This window comes from Octopus bimaculoides, chromosome 14 (assembly GCF_001194135.2).
Source record: "Octopus bimaculoides isolate UCB-OBI-ISO-001 chromosome 14, ASM119413v2, whole genome shotgun sequence".
In the NCBI taxonomy this organism is placed as follows: Eukaryota; Metazoa; Mollusca; class Cephalopoda; order Octopoda; family Octopodidae; genus Octopus; species Octopus bimaculoides.
In genome coordinates, this window is record NC_068994.1 from 5,032,968 (window position 1) to 5,052,764 (window position 19,797).

The 19,797-nt window shown below is 36.9% G+C and overlaps 1 protein-coding gene across 5 annotated transcripts in view; it reads left to right on the forward strand.

Moving 5' to 3' along the window:
* Nucleotides 1-18,459, forward strand: part of LOC106868328 (zinc finger protein 84) — a 20,552-nt gene extending 2,093 nt beyond the window's left edge. For 2 of the 5 annotated variants that reach the window (XM_014913528.2, XM_014913529.2), the window contains exon 2: nt 15,024-18,459. In XM_014913528.2, the coding sequence (XP_014769014.1) occupies nt 15,821-18,151 (2,331 nt within the window). In that variant the 5' untranslated portion in view covers nt 15,024-15,820 and the 3' untranslated portion in view covers nt 18,152-18,459. Of the gene's footprint in view, nt 1-10,312; nt 11,184-11,215; nt 11,797-15,023 lie in introns of those variants that run through there. The other 3 variants (XM_014913526.2, XM_014913530.2, XM_014913527.2) reach the window with 3 other exon arrangements.
* The last annotated feature ends 1,338 nt before the right edge of the window (nt 18,460-19,797 follow it).

Here is a 19,797-nt window from a genome sequence, read left to right on the forward strand (position 1 = left end):
TAAGCAACAAAGATTTTTAAGATTTTGATTTTTTGATCACCTAGTTTTTGGAATGGATTTTATATAATACCATACCATACTATATTCTGGTGCCTAAACATAAGTACCATATTTAATTTTTGAATCTAAATCTAAAACTTTATATACATATATATATATATACATACATACACACACACACACATATATGTGTGTGAGTGTATATATATATATATGTATGTATGTGAATATGTCTTTGTATGTGTGTGTGTGGATACATATATATTTATATGTATATATATATACATATAAATATGTCTATATGTGTGTGAGTATGTAAATGTTTGTTTATGTGCATGTATGTATGTTTATGTGTGTATATATATATGTATACATATCTATTTGTCTCTCTCTCTGTCTGTCTGTCTGTCTCTCTCTGTCTCTCTCTCTCTCTCTCTCTCTCTCTATATATATATATATATATATATATATGTATATGTATATATATGTATATACAATTGCACTAACCATTGACCTGCATAACTAATTTTTTTACAGTTTGCATTGTTTGGCTTTAAAAAGAACATAGTTGAAACATTTATACATACCACACAATGCTTCATGACAACTATATTACTATATGCATCCACACACACACACATATATGTATATATATATATATATATATATGTATGTATATACATACATGTATGCATACATATGTGTGTATAAACATACAAATAGTATAGTTGTGGATATTTGCTCAAGGTGCTGTGTTACCTCCAGACAGTCTTGTCTATCTTTACTGGGCAGCGACAGCTTTTGTTCTCAACATCGGTCAGAGAAACACTGAAGTGTGCTTCCATATACCGGTGTATGTTACATACTGACCCCTGCAAATCAGCATGGAAGGGCACACCCTTTATGCAGTTGAACTCCTCACCTACACATGAGTGTTATTTCTAATGACAGTGAAAAGGATGTTGTCTTTGACAACGGCATTGCTAATGGTCAACTCCTTTTGGACATCTGCAAAACTGTCCACTTCAACTGTCCACCGAGTTTGAAGTCTATAGAGCAGTTATCATCACAACTCTCCAGCATGGTTCAGAAGCTTGGGTGCTGTACAGAAAGCAAAGGAAGATGCTGCAATGCCTTCACTCTATCATGGACATCTCATTGGATGAACAAATTCTCAACAAGAAAGTCAACAAGCAGACCAATGTTCCAAGCATTGAAATCATACTGTTGGTATTGTGAAGCCTTGGTATTGCTGGGAAACTGGGAGAGTGGCTGCATGAATTTCTGAAGGGCAGGATTCAGACAGATATAGCCAATGATGCTCATTCTGAAGAGATACCAATTCTCAGGGGAATTCTACAGGGAACTGTATTGGGGCCACTACTATTTCTGGTGGCCCTCTCCGACATGCCCTCTGTGGTGCAGTCAGCCAATCTGACCAGTTATGCTGATGACAAAAGTATCATATACAGTTAGGAACCCAGAGGACATCATAAAACTGCAGAAAGACGTGAATGAAATATGAAATGGAATTTCAGGCACTCCACTATCAGCCCAACACCAGGTTAAAATCGGAGTACATTGGACCGGAAGGTAATACAACGTCAAAGTCAGAGTCCGTGACCTAGAGAATCACATGAACAATGATGCAACATTCCATGTGCATATTAACAAGATGGCAACACTGTGCAGGTGAGTGGCTGGACGGATTCTGAGGACATTCAGAATCAGGAACAGGGGGATCCTGCTACTCCTATGGAGGACTTTCATTCTCAGCCACTTGGACTACTGCTCCCAACTATGATTCCCAGTGAGTGTGAAACAAACTGTGGAACTCGAAGCAATCCAGCACCAATACACAAAGAAGATTGACTCAATGCAAAAGATGGGATGCTGGGAGAAGCCAAAGGAACCGAGTCTCTATTCCCTGGAGAGAAGACGAGAGAGACATGCAGTTATATATATACTTAGAAGATTTTGGGAGGTTTAGCTCCTAATTTTGGAATAGACATCTATACCAATCCTTAAACTGGATTGCACTGCATCATACCAAATATCCTGTCTTCCCCATCTAAAATAAGAACACAGTACTGCAATAGGCTGGGTTTCAAGGGCCCACAATTGTTCAACATCTTGCCTGGCAACTAGTAGTATATCTTCTTTGCTAAGGTCGATGTATTTTATCTAAACTGCCTCGCTGGTTATAGGTGAGGATTATTGCGGGCTTTTTTCAATCTCCATCACACACATATTTATATATGTATATATATATATACATATTTACATATGAATATATATATACATATTTACATATGTATATATATATATATACACATATTTATGTATGTTTTTTTATATATATATATATATATATACATATTTATATATGTATATATACATATATATTTATGTGTGTGTGTATATATATATATATATATACATATTTATATATATATGTATATATATATATATATGTGTATGTATATATATGTATATATATATATATATATGTGTGTGTGTATATATGTGTGTGTATATATATGTATGTATATATATATGTATGTATATATATGTATGTATATATATATGTATGTATATATATGTATATGTGTGTATGTATATATATATTTATTTATTTATGTGTTTCAGCCAAGTGGCTGCGGTCATGCTGGTGCACCACCGTGAATATGTATGTATGTAATATATATATGTGTGTGTGTGTGTGTATGTATGTATGTATAGGTATATATATATATATTATACATGTATCTAAATGTATGTATAATACCATTTCAGTTGATACACATGTCTGTGTTTATACGTATATAAATGTGTGTGTATTAGAAGAGGTTTTGCTTGGATGTTCCTCTTCCTGTTTCCTTATCTCCCTTTTCTCTCCAATAGTTTGTCTAAGTATTTTTCATCGTTTTTGCCCCTCCCATCACTCAATTTATTCCTCTGCTACTTCCGTCCTATTTCCCTCCCAGTTTCTCTAAGCTAACTCCTGTTTCAGTCTCTTTCTTCCGTTATGCCTTTTCTTTCTCAGTCTCACCTACTGAATCCATCTGACACCACCATCAGCAATCTTTATATTTCTGTTCCAGCTTCCTGATTGCTTACTCTCCTTTATAAATTTTTTTGATTTCATCACAAGCGATAAATTCCTCCATTTCTGGCTATCTATCTCTCCCTTCCTCTTTCTCTTTCTGCCTCTCTCTCTCTCTCTTTGTTGTGTATGTTTATATTTCTTTTGTCTGGCCAAGTTAGGCTTCGGGAGAGCATGTTATACATGCTTGCAGCACACACATACACACAAACACACATGCACATATGCAAATGAATTTAGTGAAACTTAAAGACACATTATTCCTCTCTATAGTTATATGTGTTTATGATAAGGAACAAAGGAGAGGAGACAACAAAAATTTTTTTATACATAGAAATCCAGTTATACAATTTCAGAACATTCACAATTGCAGAACATTCTCAACTAAAGAACTTGATTTTAAAAGCATGAATTAAGAAACAGAATAGATATTATTTTATTCACTATTTTCTTACAATGGGTTTCAACTCGGGGCTCTTCAGAGGAAGCACATTGGTCAAATTGTATGGAAATGATGAATAAATTTATATATTTGTTAGGATGACAGCTGGTCAGTGTTATTTGGCTATGTTATTTTATGGGCTTATATCTTTTTAAGGAACTAAATCCCAGTAGAAACCAAAGACTTTCGGACATTCTGTTTATCAAATTGTAACATAAAGGACTGTTAGCATACTGGGCAAAATGCTTTGTGACAGTTTGTCTGTCCTTACTTTCTGAGTTCAAATTCTGACAAGGTCAACGTTGCCTTTCATCCTTTTGGGGTCAATGAAATCAGTACCAATTGAAGACTGGGGTCAATGTAATTGACTCATCCCCTCCCCTGAAATTTCTGGTCTTGTGCCAAAATCTGAAACCTATATTGTGTAACATAAGTGGCAGAGATTGCGGATTTGGTTGAGCATCATGTACAATTTCCATAGCATTTAATTTTGTCATTTTATATGATTTGAGTTGGTTAGGGTAAGCCAATCATATATACTTACTTTCCAAGTATATATTCTTTTACTTGTTTTAGTCATTTGCTTGTAGCCATGCTAGAGCACCACCTTTACTCGAATAAATCGACCCCAGGACTTATTCTTTGTAAGCCTAGTACTTATTCTATCAGTTTCTTTTGCTGAACCGCCAAGTTATGGTGACATAAGCACACCAACATTGGTTGTCAAGCAATGGTAGGGGGGACAAACACAGACATACAAACACACACACACACATACACATCTATATAACAGCAAATCCACTCATAAGGCTTTGGTCAGCCCGAGGCTATAGTAGAAGACACCTGCCCAAGGTATCATGTAGTGGGACTGAACCTGGAACCATGTGGTTGGAAAGCAAGCTTCTTACTACCTAAGCCACTCCTGTGCCTATATGTCTAAATATGCAGGCTGTTTTCACCAAGTGCAATAACATCATTGTTGGTTTCTTTATACTTATCTTTAATAAGTGTTGTTGAGCCCTAGGTCAACCTTGATTCAGCAGAGTTAGAGTCAAAGAAATTCCAGCTATGACCACCTCCACTTTTTAGGAATGTCTTGGATTGTATTATCTCATGTGTTCTTTATTTAAGTGCAATTATAGAATTTAGTTATATTCTTTTACTCGATCAAACAACTGCAGTGAGAGTCTCTCAATTCTGAATCAGATTTTATATGGGTTACTTATTTCTGTCTTCCATGGGTTACTTATTTATTTCTTACATGGGTTACTTATTGTCTGAGCTGTGCCCTGCAGAGGCCATATTTACTTCATTCGTTTCTTCCTTTTGTCAATAAATTCTGTATGTCTTTAAGAAAACCTAATTCAATAATTCATATGGTCAAATATGTATAACTATTGTGTAATGATATGGAATGAAAACCATTTTGAAACTATAAACAAACACATTGTATATTTGTTTTTAACTTCAGATTTTTTTATTGTGTTTATTTTGTTGTCCTTTGTCTGAATGGACTAAACAACAGGAAGAGACACATGGGATGGAGAGTCGCTGAAAAGGTCACAGGACGTGTGACGAAAGATTTTCAGACAAAGGACAATAAAATAAGAACAATGATAATCTGAAGTGAAGAACGTTTATATATTGGATGAAAAGAGAAGAAAAAATTATTATCCTGAAATATAACATTTTGAAACTTTTAACAGAAATTAGTTTTCTGTTAAACACACTGTAAAATTTCAATTTTTTTCCCAGCTGTTTCATATCTTTTCCTCCCACCTAAAATGCATTGGGTTAATTCTCACAGTAATGGTTTTTATTAGATGGATGATATCCTTCCAACTGGTGATCATTTCAGGATGAAGTAGGGATTGAAACTTTACTAATAAATTGAACTGGAGTAAACAGAGTTATGTACCTTGATCAAAATCATTACACTGTGTCTGAAGTGAATAGTGCATTTTTACCTGATATACAGTCATCTGTCTCATTAATGTTGATACATATAAATAAATGTATACTAAAAAAGAAAAAAAAAAACCCTGTTACGGTGGTACAGGTATCTTGCTGAGTTTAAATTTTAGATTTTAAAAATATACTTTTCATGGTTTAGTCTGGATTCTTGAACTGTGCCCACGACTTGCACAGATCCTCTGAGATGAATGAAGTTCATGTTATGGATGTCCATAACATGAACATGATGAGGTTCAGGAGGGACTTTACCTATCCTTGTTCGCACCTGGGTCATCCCATTCCTGGGTCATCCCATTCCTGGGTCATCCCATTCCTGGGTCATCCCATTCCTGGGTCATCCCATTCCTGGGTCATCCCATAATATGTAATGCGTTTTTTTTATATTTCTTTTATTTTTCAAAATTAAGATAAGCAAAGTCCTTTTTGAATCTAAAATATACTCTCCCTCATTATCTACAATGCCCTTCCATCTATCTGGTAGACTTGCAAGGCCCCTCTTCCAAAATTCACTTGTCCATGAAGAAAAATTCTCCTGTAGTACTATTCTGACTTTGTCTTCAGAATTCATATTTTTTTCTGTCCAAATGATTTAGAAGACTTCGCGATAAATGATAATCAGATGAGGCAGTGTCCAGTGAATATGGTGGGTGGGGCATCGTTTCCCCTTCAAACTGCTCCAGCCTTTGGAATGTCATCCTTGCTGTATGTGTCCGAGACTTATCCTGATGGAAGAACACTTTCGTTTTGAAGGTGAAAGTCCTCCAGCAGAAAGGCATCAGACTGTCAACAAAGCTCAATGTCTACAAAGCAGTAGTTGTTCTACACTACTTCTCCCTGGATGTGAAACATGGACCCCACACCACCAGCATACCAAACAGCTGGAACAGTTTCACACAAGGACACTGCGCAGGAACATGGGCATTTGCTGGTAGGACAGAGTGACAAACAAAGAAGTGCTGAATAGAGCTGGTTTGATCCATATCTATAAAATAGTATATGAATTAACCCTTTTGTATCTCTGTTGAAATACACTCTTTATATTACAATTTCCAAAAATGATAAAGAATATGGTAAAATAACTTTGTTGTTATTAAGCTGATATTTGGAATATAAATTAACATTCGGTTTTAATGGGAAATTTACATTTAGATCACTTTAAAACAGGAAGTTTGTAGCATAGAACCAGGGGAAATGTCAGACAGGTTGATAGCAACAGAATTAAAGATGCTTTTGCTGATAGGGTTGAGCAATGTGCATGGATTTTTCATGTCAAGTGAAAATTCAAAAAATATTCTGCAAGTAGCCAAAAAGTGATTTAGAAAATTTGAGGGAAAAAGTTTTTAAAATTCATTTTGTTATTTCAAGAATAATTTGATGAAATTATATTTCAAAACACATATCTAATGTCATTAAATTAAAATATTTTGCTTAGATTAAGCTCAGTGTTTTAGGAAAGATTGAAACCATTAATGGCTTTTATTTTATATGTTTATATTTAAATTCTTGTATGATATTTACATCACATACTGAGAAGGGCATAATTTAGGACAGCAATTCTCAACTTTTTGAATATCTGGGCCAGATCCAAAACCTGGATATCTTTAGGGGCCTACACCAAAAAAAAAAAAAAAAAAAATACAAGTCAAAGGAAAATTTGTTATATTTATAGAAGGAAGAATGTGGAGGGCTGCTAGAAGAATGCCTGAGGGCTGCATGCATCGCTGGGAGTCGCAGTTGAGAACCACTGGTTTAGGATAATCTCTTGTGAAATAAGTAAAATACACCAGCCACAACAACATGCTACATTCTATGAGAGAGAGCTACTATTTAGTTGCTCAACCTGTTAGATATAACAACCAAATGAATCTTCCTCAATTCACACTCTCTTGTCCTAAAGAAATTTATGTTGGACATATAAATAAATACAGATGGTCACAGCTGAAGTGTCTTTGGACATAGATCTGCAGACCTAGGGCTAATCAACGAACAATCATTCTGTATGGAAGCCATACTGTAGACAGCTATGCTTGTCATCCATTTCAGCTGTGAAATAGGAGTCATTAATAAATATAGTGACTTGTATTTCATCCACTACAGATATTTCCTATAAAACTGACATTGTACAGTGATTGATGGCTGCCATTCATATTTAATGTCTTTAGATTGAATGATAAATTCTTGCAAGGTAAAACCATTCATGGTCACAGAAATAGTTGTCTCTCATCATCATCATCATCGTTTAACGTCCGCTTTCCATGCTAGCATGGGTTGGACGATTTGACTGAGGACTGTTGAACCAGATGGCTACACCAGGCTCCAATCTGATTTGGCAGGGTTTCTACAGCTGGATGCCCTTCCTAATGCCAATATAGAAATTCAGACATGGTTGTGTGGTTAATCAAACAATTTCAAGTTTGTCTCTTTGCACAGCATGGGCTGACCAATGGTTTGTGGTTGGATTTGGTAGAATGAAATTGCAGAAAGTCTGTGTGTGCATGTGCATGCAGATGCGTGTAAATGTTGCTATTCCATGCTTGTTACAGCTTGAGAGAAATGGTAATGATGTTAACATTGCTTGTTGACATTCTAACTGGTTGCTCTGCATTTCTGAAGACCAGTGTAATTTAAACAATAAAGGAATCCCTTTACATGGATAAAGATACATCAAATATCATATACAGGCCTTGATTCCTGAGATTATCTCCCTTTTTCATCTGAAGTTCATTACAGTTGCCGCTACGTATTTGTTTCTTCTTGTGAAGGGAAGATATTTTTAATAAATCAAGAATTTATTTGGTATGGTATTTAATATAACCATTCATCTTTATTGTATATCTAATATATACATAATACACACACACACGTTTATATATATTTTTGCTTTGGCAAGCCTATATATGCTACCTCACCCATATTCTTGAATCCCATCTCATCTACCTGTTGCTCGTCTCCTCCATCCACCCATTTCTCATTCACTTCACTCTTCCCTCCATCTCTGCTGTTCACATATTTATGAATGGTACATCGTCTACCATACCAGCATTCAATCCTCTCATCTCTCTAACTTACTCCTCTATCACTGGATCTATACATAGATCTATATATATATATCTATATACATAGATCTATATATCTATATCTATATACATAGATCTATATATACATAGGCCTAGTGATAGGTCTGTGTCATCTGCATCAAACTGTCTGTACTTATACACAATAGGACTACGTTTTAAAGCATATTCATTGATACAATGCAAGACAATACAAATCAATGCCCGGGGTTAACACAGGTGACGGACACTGATAGTATATACGGATATTTTATCCCTTAGTCAGTTACTACAACCAGTAACTCTCTCTCTCTTTCTCTCTCTCTCTATATATATATGTGTGCGCAGGAGTGGCTTTGTGGTAAGTAGCATGGTTGCGAGTTCAGTTCCACTGAGTGGCAGCTTGGGCAAGTGTCTTCTACTATAGCCTTGGGCCGACCAAAGCCTTGTGAATGGATTTGGTAGAAGGAAACTGAAAGAAGCCTGTTGTATAAGGGCATCCAGCTGTAGAAACTCTGTCACATCAGATTGGAGCCTGGTGCAGCCATCTGGTTCGCCAGTCCTCAGTCAAATCGTCCAACCCATGCTAGCATGGAAAGCAGACATTAAACGATGATGATGATGATGATATATATATATATGTGTGTGTCTGTGTGTGTTCCCTCACAACATAACTTGACAACTAATGCAGGTGTGTTTATGTTCCCATAACTTGGCAGTTTGGCAAAAGAGACTGATAGAATATGTACTAGGTTTACAAAGAATAAGTCCTGGGGTCGATTTGCTTGACTAAAGGCGGTGCTCCAGCATGGCCGTAGTCAAATGACTGAAACAAGTAAAAGAGTAAAAGAATATATTTACTGGTGTGACTCAGGATGGCAGTGGAGCACTTTTTACCACTGTACAATATTCCCAGTGTATCTAAAGATGTAGATACAGTAATACCTCACTTTACAAGGATCCCTGTTTTATGAGTTTTATTTTACAAGCACAATATTCAGATTTTGAATAAAGTGCAAAAGTTTCTTTCTACTACTATAACAAATACTTCTGTGTGTTATCGAGAAATTTATAAAACAAAAAGAGCTTCTTCTAAGCAAACAACTCTAGGCTTGCTTTTAAAAAAAGAAATCTGCAAGTCCGTCTACGGGTGCTTGTGAATCGGCGATCACGTCTACAAGTGATTGTGTACGCGAGTCTAGTGCGAGCGAAAGTGATTCAGAAAACGATTATAATAATTACGGAGATGTACTTGCATCGCAAGTGACTTGATCTGAAATCGTGTGCTGAAACAAAAACAATTACAGCGTGGAAGATGTTTATAAGCCATTTAAAAACACAAAAAACCGTTAGATTCATTTCAACATTTAAATTTAATTTGTGTCAAAATATTTTCGTCTCTTTGAAACCCCCCGACCTGTTCAATTAATCTTGACATTCTCTTTACTTTACATAAAATATTCTTCACATTCTACTGTTGTTTTACTATCATTTATTTACGAGTATTATAAATTTTATGGGTAAAATATTTTTCTGGGAACGAATTACGATTTATAACATTGCTACTATGGGGAATTATTGCTCTGCTTTACGAGTTTTCACTTCACGAGCGGGCGGTGTCCGGGAACAATTAACTCGTATACCGAGGCATTATTGTATATATATATATACACCCACACACACACAATATAAATATATGTGAGGCATTTCCTCCTCCATATTCTTACGAGGCAGGCTTTGGGCCAACAGGTTTTGGGATTTGATGATACGCCATAAAGCTAAACCCTTTATGGACGGGAAACCCAAGGTAATCCCATAAACCGGCCTTCCCCATTTTATATACGTACATGTATCACACTGTCGTTTGGACGAAATAGTAGTCACTTTCCATTTGCAACGTTTTCTCTCCAGTCAAGATATTTTGCTGTCGGGAAATTAACAAGTGTTATTTCAGGAAATAAGGAAATCCAAAGGCCCAGTATTTGCATAATACATTATATCATCTGATGGAGAGGGGGAGGACTTTCGGAAGACGAACGAGCTGGTGACTTCCTGTAGAGTCCCAGTCTAACTTTTATGACAACATGCACACACGTTCGTAGATGTATGAAGCTATACGTTTGTGCATCGTCGGTGTTGCTGTTGAAAATCTGCAGTGATTTTTCCCTTCGTGTGTTGACAGAAAAACATTACTGGAACTGTAAAAATTGACACACAGACAGACAGAAGTAAAAGTAGGAGGGATGTGGATTTTTAAGATGGGAAAGTGAAAAAAAAATATTACATCCTTTAGTGTGGATGGCGAAAGAAAAAGTGAGTGTGTTTGTGAGAGATAGAGAGGGGGCGAGGAAAGAGAGACAGAACAGGAGAGGGAGAAAGAGAGAGAGCTCGTATTCGCACCCATTACCAATTCCACTCGGCACTAAGTGTACGTAATTCCGAAGTGTCTTTGACAGAACTGAAAGAAAGACAAGCAATCAATGGGGACGGCGTGGGCTGGACGGACACTTTAGCTAAGGCCTCTTCGATCCTGACTTGCTTTCGTGGGATGGGGTAGAAAAAAAAGAACAATTCGAGTGCTGTGAAGTGGGGTGAGGGCAGTCATAGGGTAAGTTGGAAAAAAAAAAATAGTTTCTGTTATAATTGTTTTACGCCCAGGTAAGCCGTGGTCAGTTATTTCGACTGTCATCATCTCCCACCTTTTTTGCTTTATTTTATTTCAGACACCATAATGCATAGGGACTCCAGTGCTTCCTCCCATTAACAGAAAAGAAGAGAGAGAGAGAAAGAAAAAAAACAAAAAAAACATTGTAGGTTGATGTTTGTGCGAGATTTAGCTGCTATGTCTAGCAATTCAAATGACCTCATAGAGGCCCCCTTCGTTTGGCTCGTGTTTTTTATGTTGACGACAAACGAAAGTGGTCGTCCCACCTCAGCTTGTCTTCGTTCTCACTCACTTCTCTCCTCGTCCTCCTCCTCCTCCCTTCTTCTCCACCCTGTTCACACCTAGTCGCAGGCACCATCAATCTTGGCGGCCGGGCACACGTAACAACAGACGGACGGACAAGCAGTTCTGCAGACAGACGTCTATGTGTCGCATGGCTTTCAGTCGAGGGTGGAGGCCAGTGGGGTTAGTGGGTGGAAGACAGGTTGGATGGATGACAAGAGCGGGTAAGATTAACTCTTGCACCTCCACGACGTCTGTCTGTTTATATATGAAGGTGTGTCCCTTTCAGACATCCGTGTTTCTGTGTACATATATTGATGTATATAATGTGTGTGTGTAGGTTTAATGGATATTATATTGAATGTGTGTGTGTGTGATGTAATGTATGCGATAAGATAGGTAATTCATTGCAATCACCTTAGAATTTCATATATATATATATATATATATATCTGTGTGTGTATGTATACACAAATATACATGTAATATGCATATGTTTATACGTGTACATGTGCATATTGTTTGTATGTTTATGTATGTGCGTCATATATATATATATATATATATATATATATATGCGTGTGTGTGTGTGTATTTTCTCATTATATTTATACATACGTTTATGTGCCTGTATTTGTCTGCATCTGTAATGTAATACATCAGTTGTAGTTAGGTATTAAAAAAAAAATATATATTTTTGCCAACATCAGCAAATTAACGCGAGTGTGTAAGTGTATGCATGTTTGTTTACAACTTTGTTTTACAGTTTGTTCCCCTGAAAAAGGCTGTTCATATATTTGCATTTATATCCATCATTCTGTCTGCCTGTATATATGTATGTGCATCTTTCGGAAGACCCTGTTTAAAATGTCAAAAATCTCTTGCCATGTTACTCGAAAATTATCCATTTTACGAACTTTCTTGTAATATATGTCAACACAGACAAACAATAGTTTTTCCTCTTTACTTTCTAGAATTTGTAATGTTTATCTTTGTTTTTAACTGTGTTGAGTGTTTTCTCAGTATTAAGCCGACTTGATTTTAAATTCTCTTAAATTTTGGAGCACTAACCATGATGTTCACACACACAACTATATATATATCAATTGGGTTCCCTTCAAGAATGTGACTAACAAATCCAGTTTCAGTGTATATCTTTCATTTTAACGAAACACTTTTTGGAAGAAGATACATGCTTTTTACATGTACCCTGCTTCTGTTATATGGCTTTGATTTTTATAGTTACATATTTTGCGACTGACATAGATGTATATATAAAATAGAAAAGAGACTTTGGTGTGTTAGTAAGTTTGGTTGGTACATGTTGTAAAACGTCTAATCTTAAGTTATCATCATCATTATTATTTTATGCTTCTTTTTCCATGCTTACATGAGTTGGATTATTCTTCTCCCACTCAGCCTCACGCTTGTTTTTAGTCCTTTGTCATCTGTTTTGTAAAGTTTATATTCCTGCGATCAGTCTTTACCACTTCTTTCCATGTTTTCCTTGATCTTTCTCTTCTGCAGATTCCTTCCACTTTGATCGTTTGGCATTTCTTTACCCGTCTGTCATCCTTTATATGTGTCACCTGTCCATACTAGCATAATCTTCTCTCTTGCACTCTACAGCTGATTCCTGTTATAACCAGGCTTTCTGTTAGATCATATCTGCTCCATCATTTTCCCACACAAACGTTACACATCCAATGGAGCTTACTTGTCTCATTTCTTTCTAGCCTTTGCACATCTACTTCATCCGAGACCCACATTTCACTACTGAGTATTGCATAGTCTGTCCTTACTTAGGGAGAGAATCCTTCTGGTGATAGAAGAGATAATAGCCTCCTGAACTTTTCCACTACTTTCTTTCTCTGGTTACCATGCTTTTGGAATATCAAAACTCGATCTCTATTGCTAATTAGTTCATCTAGGTAACGGACTATCAGTCACTATGAGAGATCTTTCTGAGCATTTGAAAGGATTTATTTCATGGTGCTTCTACTATTAATTATGCTTGTGTGTCTGCTACATACGAAGTCCCTCTTCTCTGTCAGTGTACTTGTTATGTGCATCCATAGTTCACATTCTTACCTATAACTTTACTGCACATTGCATAAATCCAGTTCTTTTAATCCTCCTGATTCTATGCTCTGCTTTATGTTCACATCTTTTCCTCAATTCTTTTACATACTTGGCTCTCAGAACAAGTTCTTTAGAATATATAAAAATTCCCACAGGCAGCCAGTCTTGAACTCTTCAGTTATGGCTTGGAGGACTATAATGAATAGTGGGGGATATTTATCTGAACTCATTGCTAACTTTCACTTTCCTGACAGTACCCCTATTCCCCGTGCATAGCTTGCATGTCTCTTACAAGTCATTCATCTACACTCAGTTTTCTTAAGAACTACCAGACATAGTGTGGAACTCTGTCAAAGATCTTCTCCAGGTCAATGAATACTCAGTGTAGTGGTTTACTCTTAGCTAAGAACTCTCTTGTCGATGCAGTTTGGCACAAATCCAACCTGCATCTTATCGTAGTTAATTTCCGTCTTATTTTAAGTCTTTCTGCAACTTTCTTAACTTCATTCTTCAGTTTGATGTCTCTGTTGTTGCTTCTTTGTAAAGCTCTCTGCTTTTCTAGAAAAACAGAATCATTGAGTTTCTCTGCACAAACTATCAATAATAAAAGCATAAAAGTAGGAAATCCTCTTGCTACTCCAAATAATTCCCTAAAGTTAGACACAGCTTTAATTTTACAAATCCTTAAGTATGTAAACTTATATTAAACAACTGTTTTTTTTTTAAGGCTCAAACCATCTTGTTTTATGTGTCTTTAAAAACTTTGTCTCTAAAAAGCATTCATTAATAGTTTCAAATTTGAAGAGGTTCCCAGATTGCTGTATATGTTTATTCAATCCATAAAAAATAGCAGCTAAATCTCTCATAAAGCATGCCTTACTGTCTTAAAACAGGAAGACCTAAGCAACAAGTACAAACTAGTTAGAAAATACATCACTGAGGTAAATAGGTAAATTACTCAAGAGGAAATAATTTGTTATTTTGTCTCCTATGTTGACAGCACCAGCTCTTCACTAGTATCCACCAATTAACTCTCACTGTTGTACCCAGGAGATGTACACAAACAATTCTTCATGTGCCTTCATATGTAAGGAATCTCTTCTATCACCTGGTTTTCTACCTTATGTCTCTCCCTAAACCACATCTGTTAGTTATTGCTGTGTTTGAAAGATCTTAGGAGGTGGTCATCTATTATCTTCAGGTGTTTTAATGTTTCATAGTTCATCATTGGGTCCCATCTATTAGTAGATCACCAGGGTTTCTACCAAGTCAAAAAAAAAAAAAAAAAAATTATGATGACCGAAGAAACTTTCTTGGTACCATTGTGTTGTGTTTAAAGACAAGACACATAAATTTTTTCTATATAATCCTTAACTTTTTACCTATCTCATTGTTTTCCTTTTCTGTTCTTTTTGACAGTGTTAGAACCGTGCCTCCAGCCCATCGGGGCTTCTTCGTTTTGCTGAAGCGGAAGAGAACCAAGGACAAAAACCATGTTGTCACTCATATGTGATGGTCAGCAAACAACCAAGTGATGTACATCTGGCCATTTCGTCAGTCCGACCATCGACTGTCTGCCTTCGTATTAAGTCAACCAGAACTGACCTCATCAGTCACGTCTGAAACTGCTGAAGTAACATCTTACTTCTTGTGAGACTTCTTACGAAAAATAATGGACACCATTCAGAGGAACTAGTGAACATCTTAGTGAAAGCATCACAGTCATTGTTATTGTTGCTATTAGTACAATAACCATTATTATTATTATTATTATTACTTGATTTTGCTATGAAAGTTTTTGTCTGAGAACTGGTTGACCCATTTTGTGGTATTCAAATAGTGAGTGTGAAACGGGACAATTCTTCTGCCAAAAACCCATCCTGCATGACACATGTGTATGTGATCTACCAGTGTTGTTTATTCTGACAACCTTGTCTTTCATATCTGCCTTTGTATTTGAGGGAGTTTATTTATTGAGTAAACTATTTAAAGTGCAACGAACGTTGAAATACATGCACACATTGTAAACATCACTCTCATCATCTATATGTATATAAGGAAACACACATTTATAGACACTCAGTCAAACCTTGCACATATATCATCTTTATATACACACACATACATACATATATATATGTATATATTATATACACAGACAAATATATAAAAGCTCAAGGTTGAGAAAACGTGAAAGAGTGTGAGTGAGTGAAGATATGTATCCGGTGCAAACACCATACACAGCTGCAAGCCAAACTGCCATTTATGACCAACCCCTCTATCAGATGAACCACTTGAAAAACAATGATAAAAGCAGTCTACCTGGTAAATCATTTCAGCAACATTCTAGTTCTCCACCTGTAGAAGGTAACCCAATGGAGACCCCAGAAGCTAGCAGCACAGATTGTGCTGTGGCACAAGAATTTGCAGCTACTGTAGCATCAGAAGATTTCTCAAATGCTTCACAAAATCAGATCCCTATCAATAACAATCAAGATAATCACATGGTCCCTCCAGCCCCTCAACAGCCTATTGAGGATTCCACTTGCATATCTCGTAACGACTCCCTGGCTTTGGATAGCAACAGTAGCCATGCATCCCACGAATCTCCTCAAGCTGCCCAGCTACAGCCACAGCCACACCCTGCTTTTACATCAGTGTCCCCACAACCCCCCATGATTACAACCCCTCGAACTATGCCAGCATCTACCATGATGCTGCCTGGCCACAACCAAACTATATTTGAGTGTGCTTTCTGCAAGAAAGTTTTTACAAAGCAGTTTGCACTCAGAGTTCATGAACAAGTACATCTTGGAGAGAAACCATATTCATGTAATATATGCAACAAAAGCTTTGCCCAACAGATCCATCTACGAAATCACCAGCGTGTACACACTGGAGAGAAACCATTTCAATGCACCATATGCAATAAAGCATTCAGTCAAGCTGGCAATTTAAAGCTGCATCTCCGTATCCATTCTGGAGACAAACCATTCACCTGTGATATATGTTCTAAAGCGTTTTCGCAACGAAACAGCCTCAACGATCACAAACGCTTCCACACTGGTAATATGTTTTTTTGTAAGTTTTGCAAGAGAGCATTCTGCAACCAGTTTTTCCTTGAGAACCATGAAAGATCTCATACCGGTGAAAAACCATTCACTTGTGACTACTGTGGCAAACTGTTTGCTCAGCGAGGGAATTTTCGAACACATCTGAGGATCCACACAGGAGAAAAACCGTTTATCTGCGAAGTATGTGGCAAAGCGTTCTCTCAAAGAAATAGCTTAAATGATCACAATAGATTACATACCGGCAATTTGTTTTTCTGTCAGTATTGTAAGAAAGCTTTCTGCAATCAGTTCTTCTTGAAGATTCATGAGCGCATACACACAGGTGAGTTATTTTACTGTACCTTCTGTAAGAAAGGCTTCTGCAATGAATTCTTTCTTCGAAACCACGAGAGGGTGCACACAGGGGACAAACCCTATGATTGTCAATTTTGTAATAAGACTTTTGCCCAAAGGGGCAACTTAAAAACACATTTAAGAATTCATACTGGGGAGAGGCCGTTCATCTGTGACATCTGTGATAAAGCTTTCTCACAACGAAACAATCTCAATGATCATAAACGGTTACACTCTGGTGATTTGTATTTCTGCAGTTTCTGCAAAAAAGCATTTTGTAATCAATTTTTTCTCAAGACTCACGAGAGGACGCACACAGGTGAGAAACCATTTGAATGTGAATTTTGTCACGAGAAATTTTCTCAGCAAGGCAATCTGAAGACTCATCTACGTACTCATACTGGAGAAAAACCTTTTGCCTGTGGTCAGTGTGGTAAGAATTTTGCACAGAAAGCTAATCTGAATAACCACAAGTGCCCCATGGCATCAGCACTGAATAGAGAAACTGGAGGTGTTAATTCTAATATGGGCGGCAAGAATCACAGGCTCGCTAATAATAATGATGACTGTGGGAATAGAAACTGTGATGGGGAGGTTTTTTCAGGTTCAAAGCAACAACCTCATATTGCTTCACCCCCAGCAACAATGATGAAGGACTCTGGACATGATAAATCTCCAATGTCATATAATTCGTCTCCCCCAGCTACTGCACAGTCACACCATTCCAACAAAATGGCGTCATCATCATCACATGTACAGAAGTCCAGTATGAAGGTCACTGATCGTCTTCTGCAGCAACACAACCACCAACAGAGTATTGTTTCACAGCCACATGGAGACTTACCTCAAGTTCTGCCTCATGCTGTACGACCTCAGGTGTCAAACATTTCCCCAACACATGCACCGACATCTCCCTATCTCCACAGCAGCCTGCCTCAGAGTTGGGAGAACAACAATTACGTTTGGTCACGGGGATTCCCCATGCCACCACTACTCACCTCGACTTGGCCCAATATGGCAGGTTCATATTCATGCGGAGTAAAACAAGGCAAACAACTGCCGTGGAATAACTTACAAGCTATGCACGCTCCTTCAAAGAACATTACAAATCAAAATCCAGAAACGAGTGGTATAAAATAGTTGTCTAATATAATGGAAGAAACCTTTCTTCATTCATTTTTTCTTCTTTATTCAATTGGACAGACTTCTTCATTTGTAAGAGTTTGTTTTTTTGTGTGTGTGTGTCTGCTTAACTTGTATATGTCTTCTGCGTGAAATAGCCAGACAGCCAATATTACTCCCTGTTGTTGTTGAATTTTTTTTTTTGATGTCTCCAAATGGTATTAGAACACATGCATACCAACATTAGTACAGTTTAGTACATAATGCTTACAAGTGACCGCATCTTCAATAAAATTCTTCAGTTTCTCTTCAGATTTCTGAGACAATGTTTGTGTTGTTTGTTTTCTTTCACCATTTCCTTTTTTAATAAAGAAGATCCAGTATCTTTTACAGAGAAAATATTAAGCTTCATCCCAGCTTCTGGAACTTTCTTCTTCAGAATCCCCATGAAAATTCATAAATTTTCGATGTTGATAACAATTCAACCATGGGTAATTGACACACATCAAGATGTATTCTCAAACTTTCCACTTCTCATGAGGATTCTAAGATCCTATAATGGAGGCCTTAACTCCCAAATTTTAGTAATTTTTTATGATCCCAAACTTTGTCAAAAGTACGGAATGGAGCTTTATGAAATTTGGTAATTATATTCTATGCATAAGGGCCATAACCCCCATGAAAATTCATATATTTTTGCTGTTGATGAAATTTTAACCATAGATATTAGACACGAATGAAGCAATGTTTCTAAAATTTCATCTTCTTAGAAGTTAGAAAGACCCCTTCATGAGGGACTTAACACCCACAATTTAGTCATTTTATCTAAGCAAAGACGAATACAGTTGTGCTCTTGGAAGCTGTAGGGTCACCTGAGCACAAAAGATGAGCATTATCTGTAATTCGATGGTACAACAGTGTAAGAGTTTGCTTTGAGATATACTTACATTGTGATTTCTGTAATGTGGTGCATAAATTGTCAAGTAAATGAGATGCATCCCTACCTACACTGATTCAGTTGAGTAAAGTTATTTGGTTGCAGACCTCCTTTGAGTCTTTTTATTATCACTGGATCACACATAGTCCCCAGGTGGTAACATTGATTTCAAGGCCTTCCCAGATGAGTGACTGGTTATTCAAAGACATTTGTAGATTGTAAATTTATTCTGTCCAGTTACCTATTGGTATAGTGGTCAGTTGCAAACTCCAGAGGTGACACTTTCATTTCCCCTTAGCCCTCACGTCACACAGTTGTTAATATTTATTTCAGTTGCGTCATGCCCGTCCAATTGCTATAGAACCGTAAGGCATCTTACAGCTGTGCTTGTCACCTGTATGGTGAGGAATTCTACACTGGGGGAGTGGTAACGACTTGGGTAGGGTAGCTGACTGCTTATTGTGATCATTCATCTTTTGGTTTCCTGTAGCTTTGTTCTCTTTTACAAACTCAGTGAACATACATATATTTCCTATTTCAAAGAAATTCGAACAATAGATATAATACCCAAGTTAAACAGATTCTCAACGTGGCTGTGTGGTAAGTAGCTTGCTTACCAACCACATGGTCCCGGGTTCAGTCTCACTGCGTGGCATCTTGGGCAAGTGTCTTCTACTATAGCCTTGGGCCGACCAAAGCATTGTGAGTGGATTTGGTAGACGGAAAC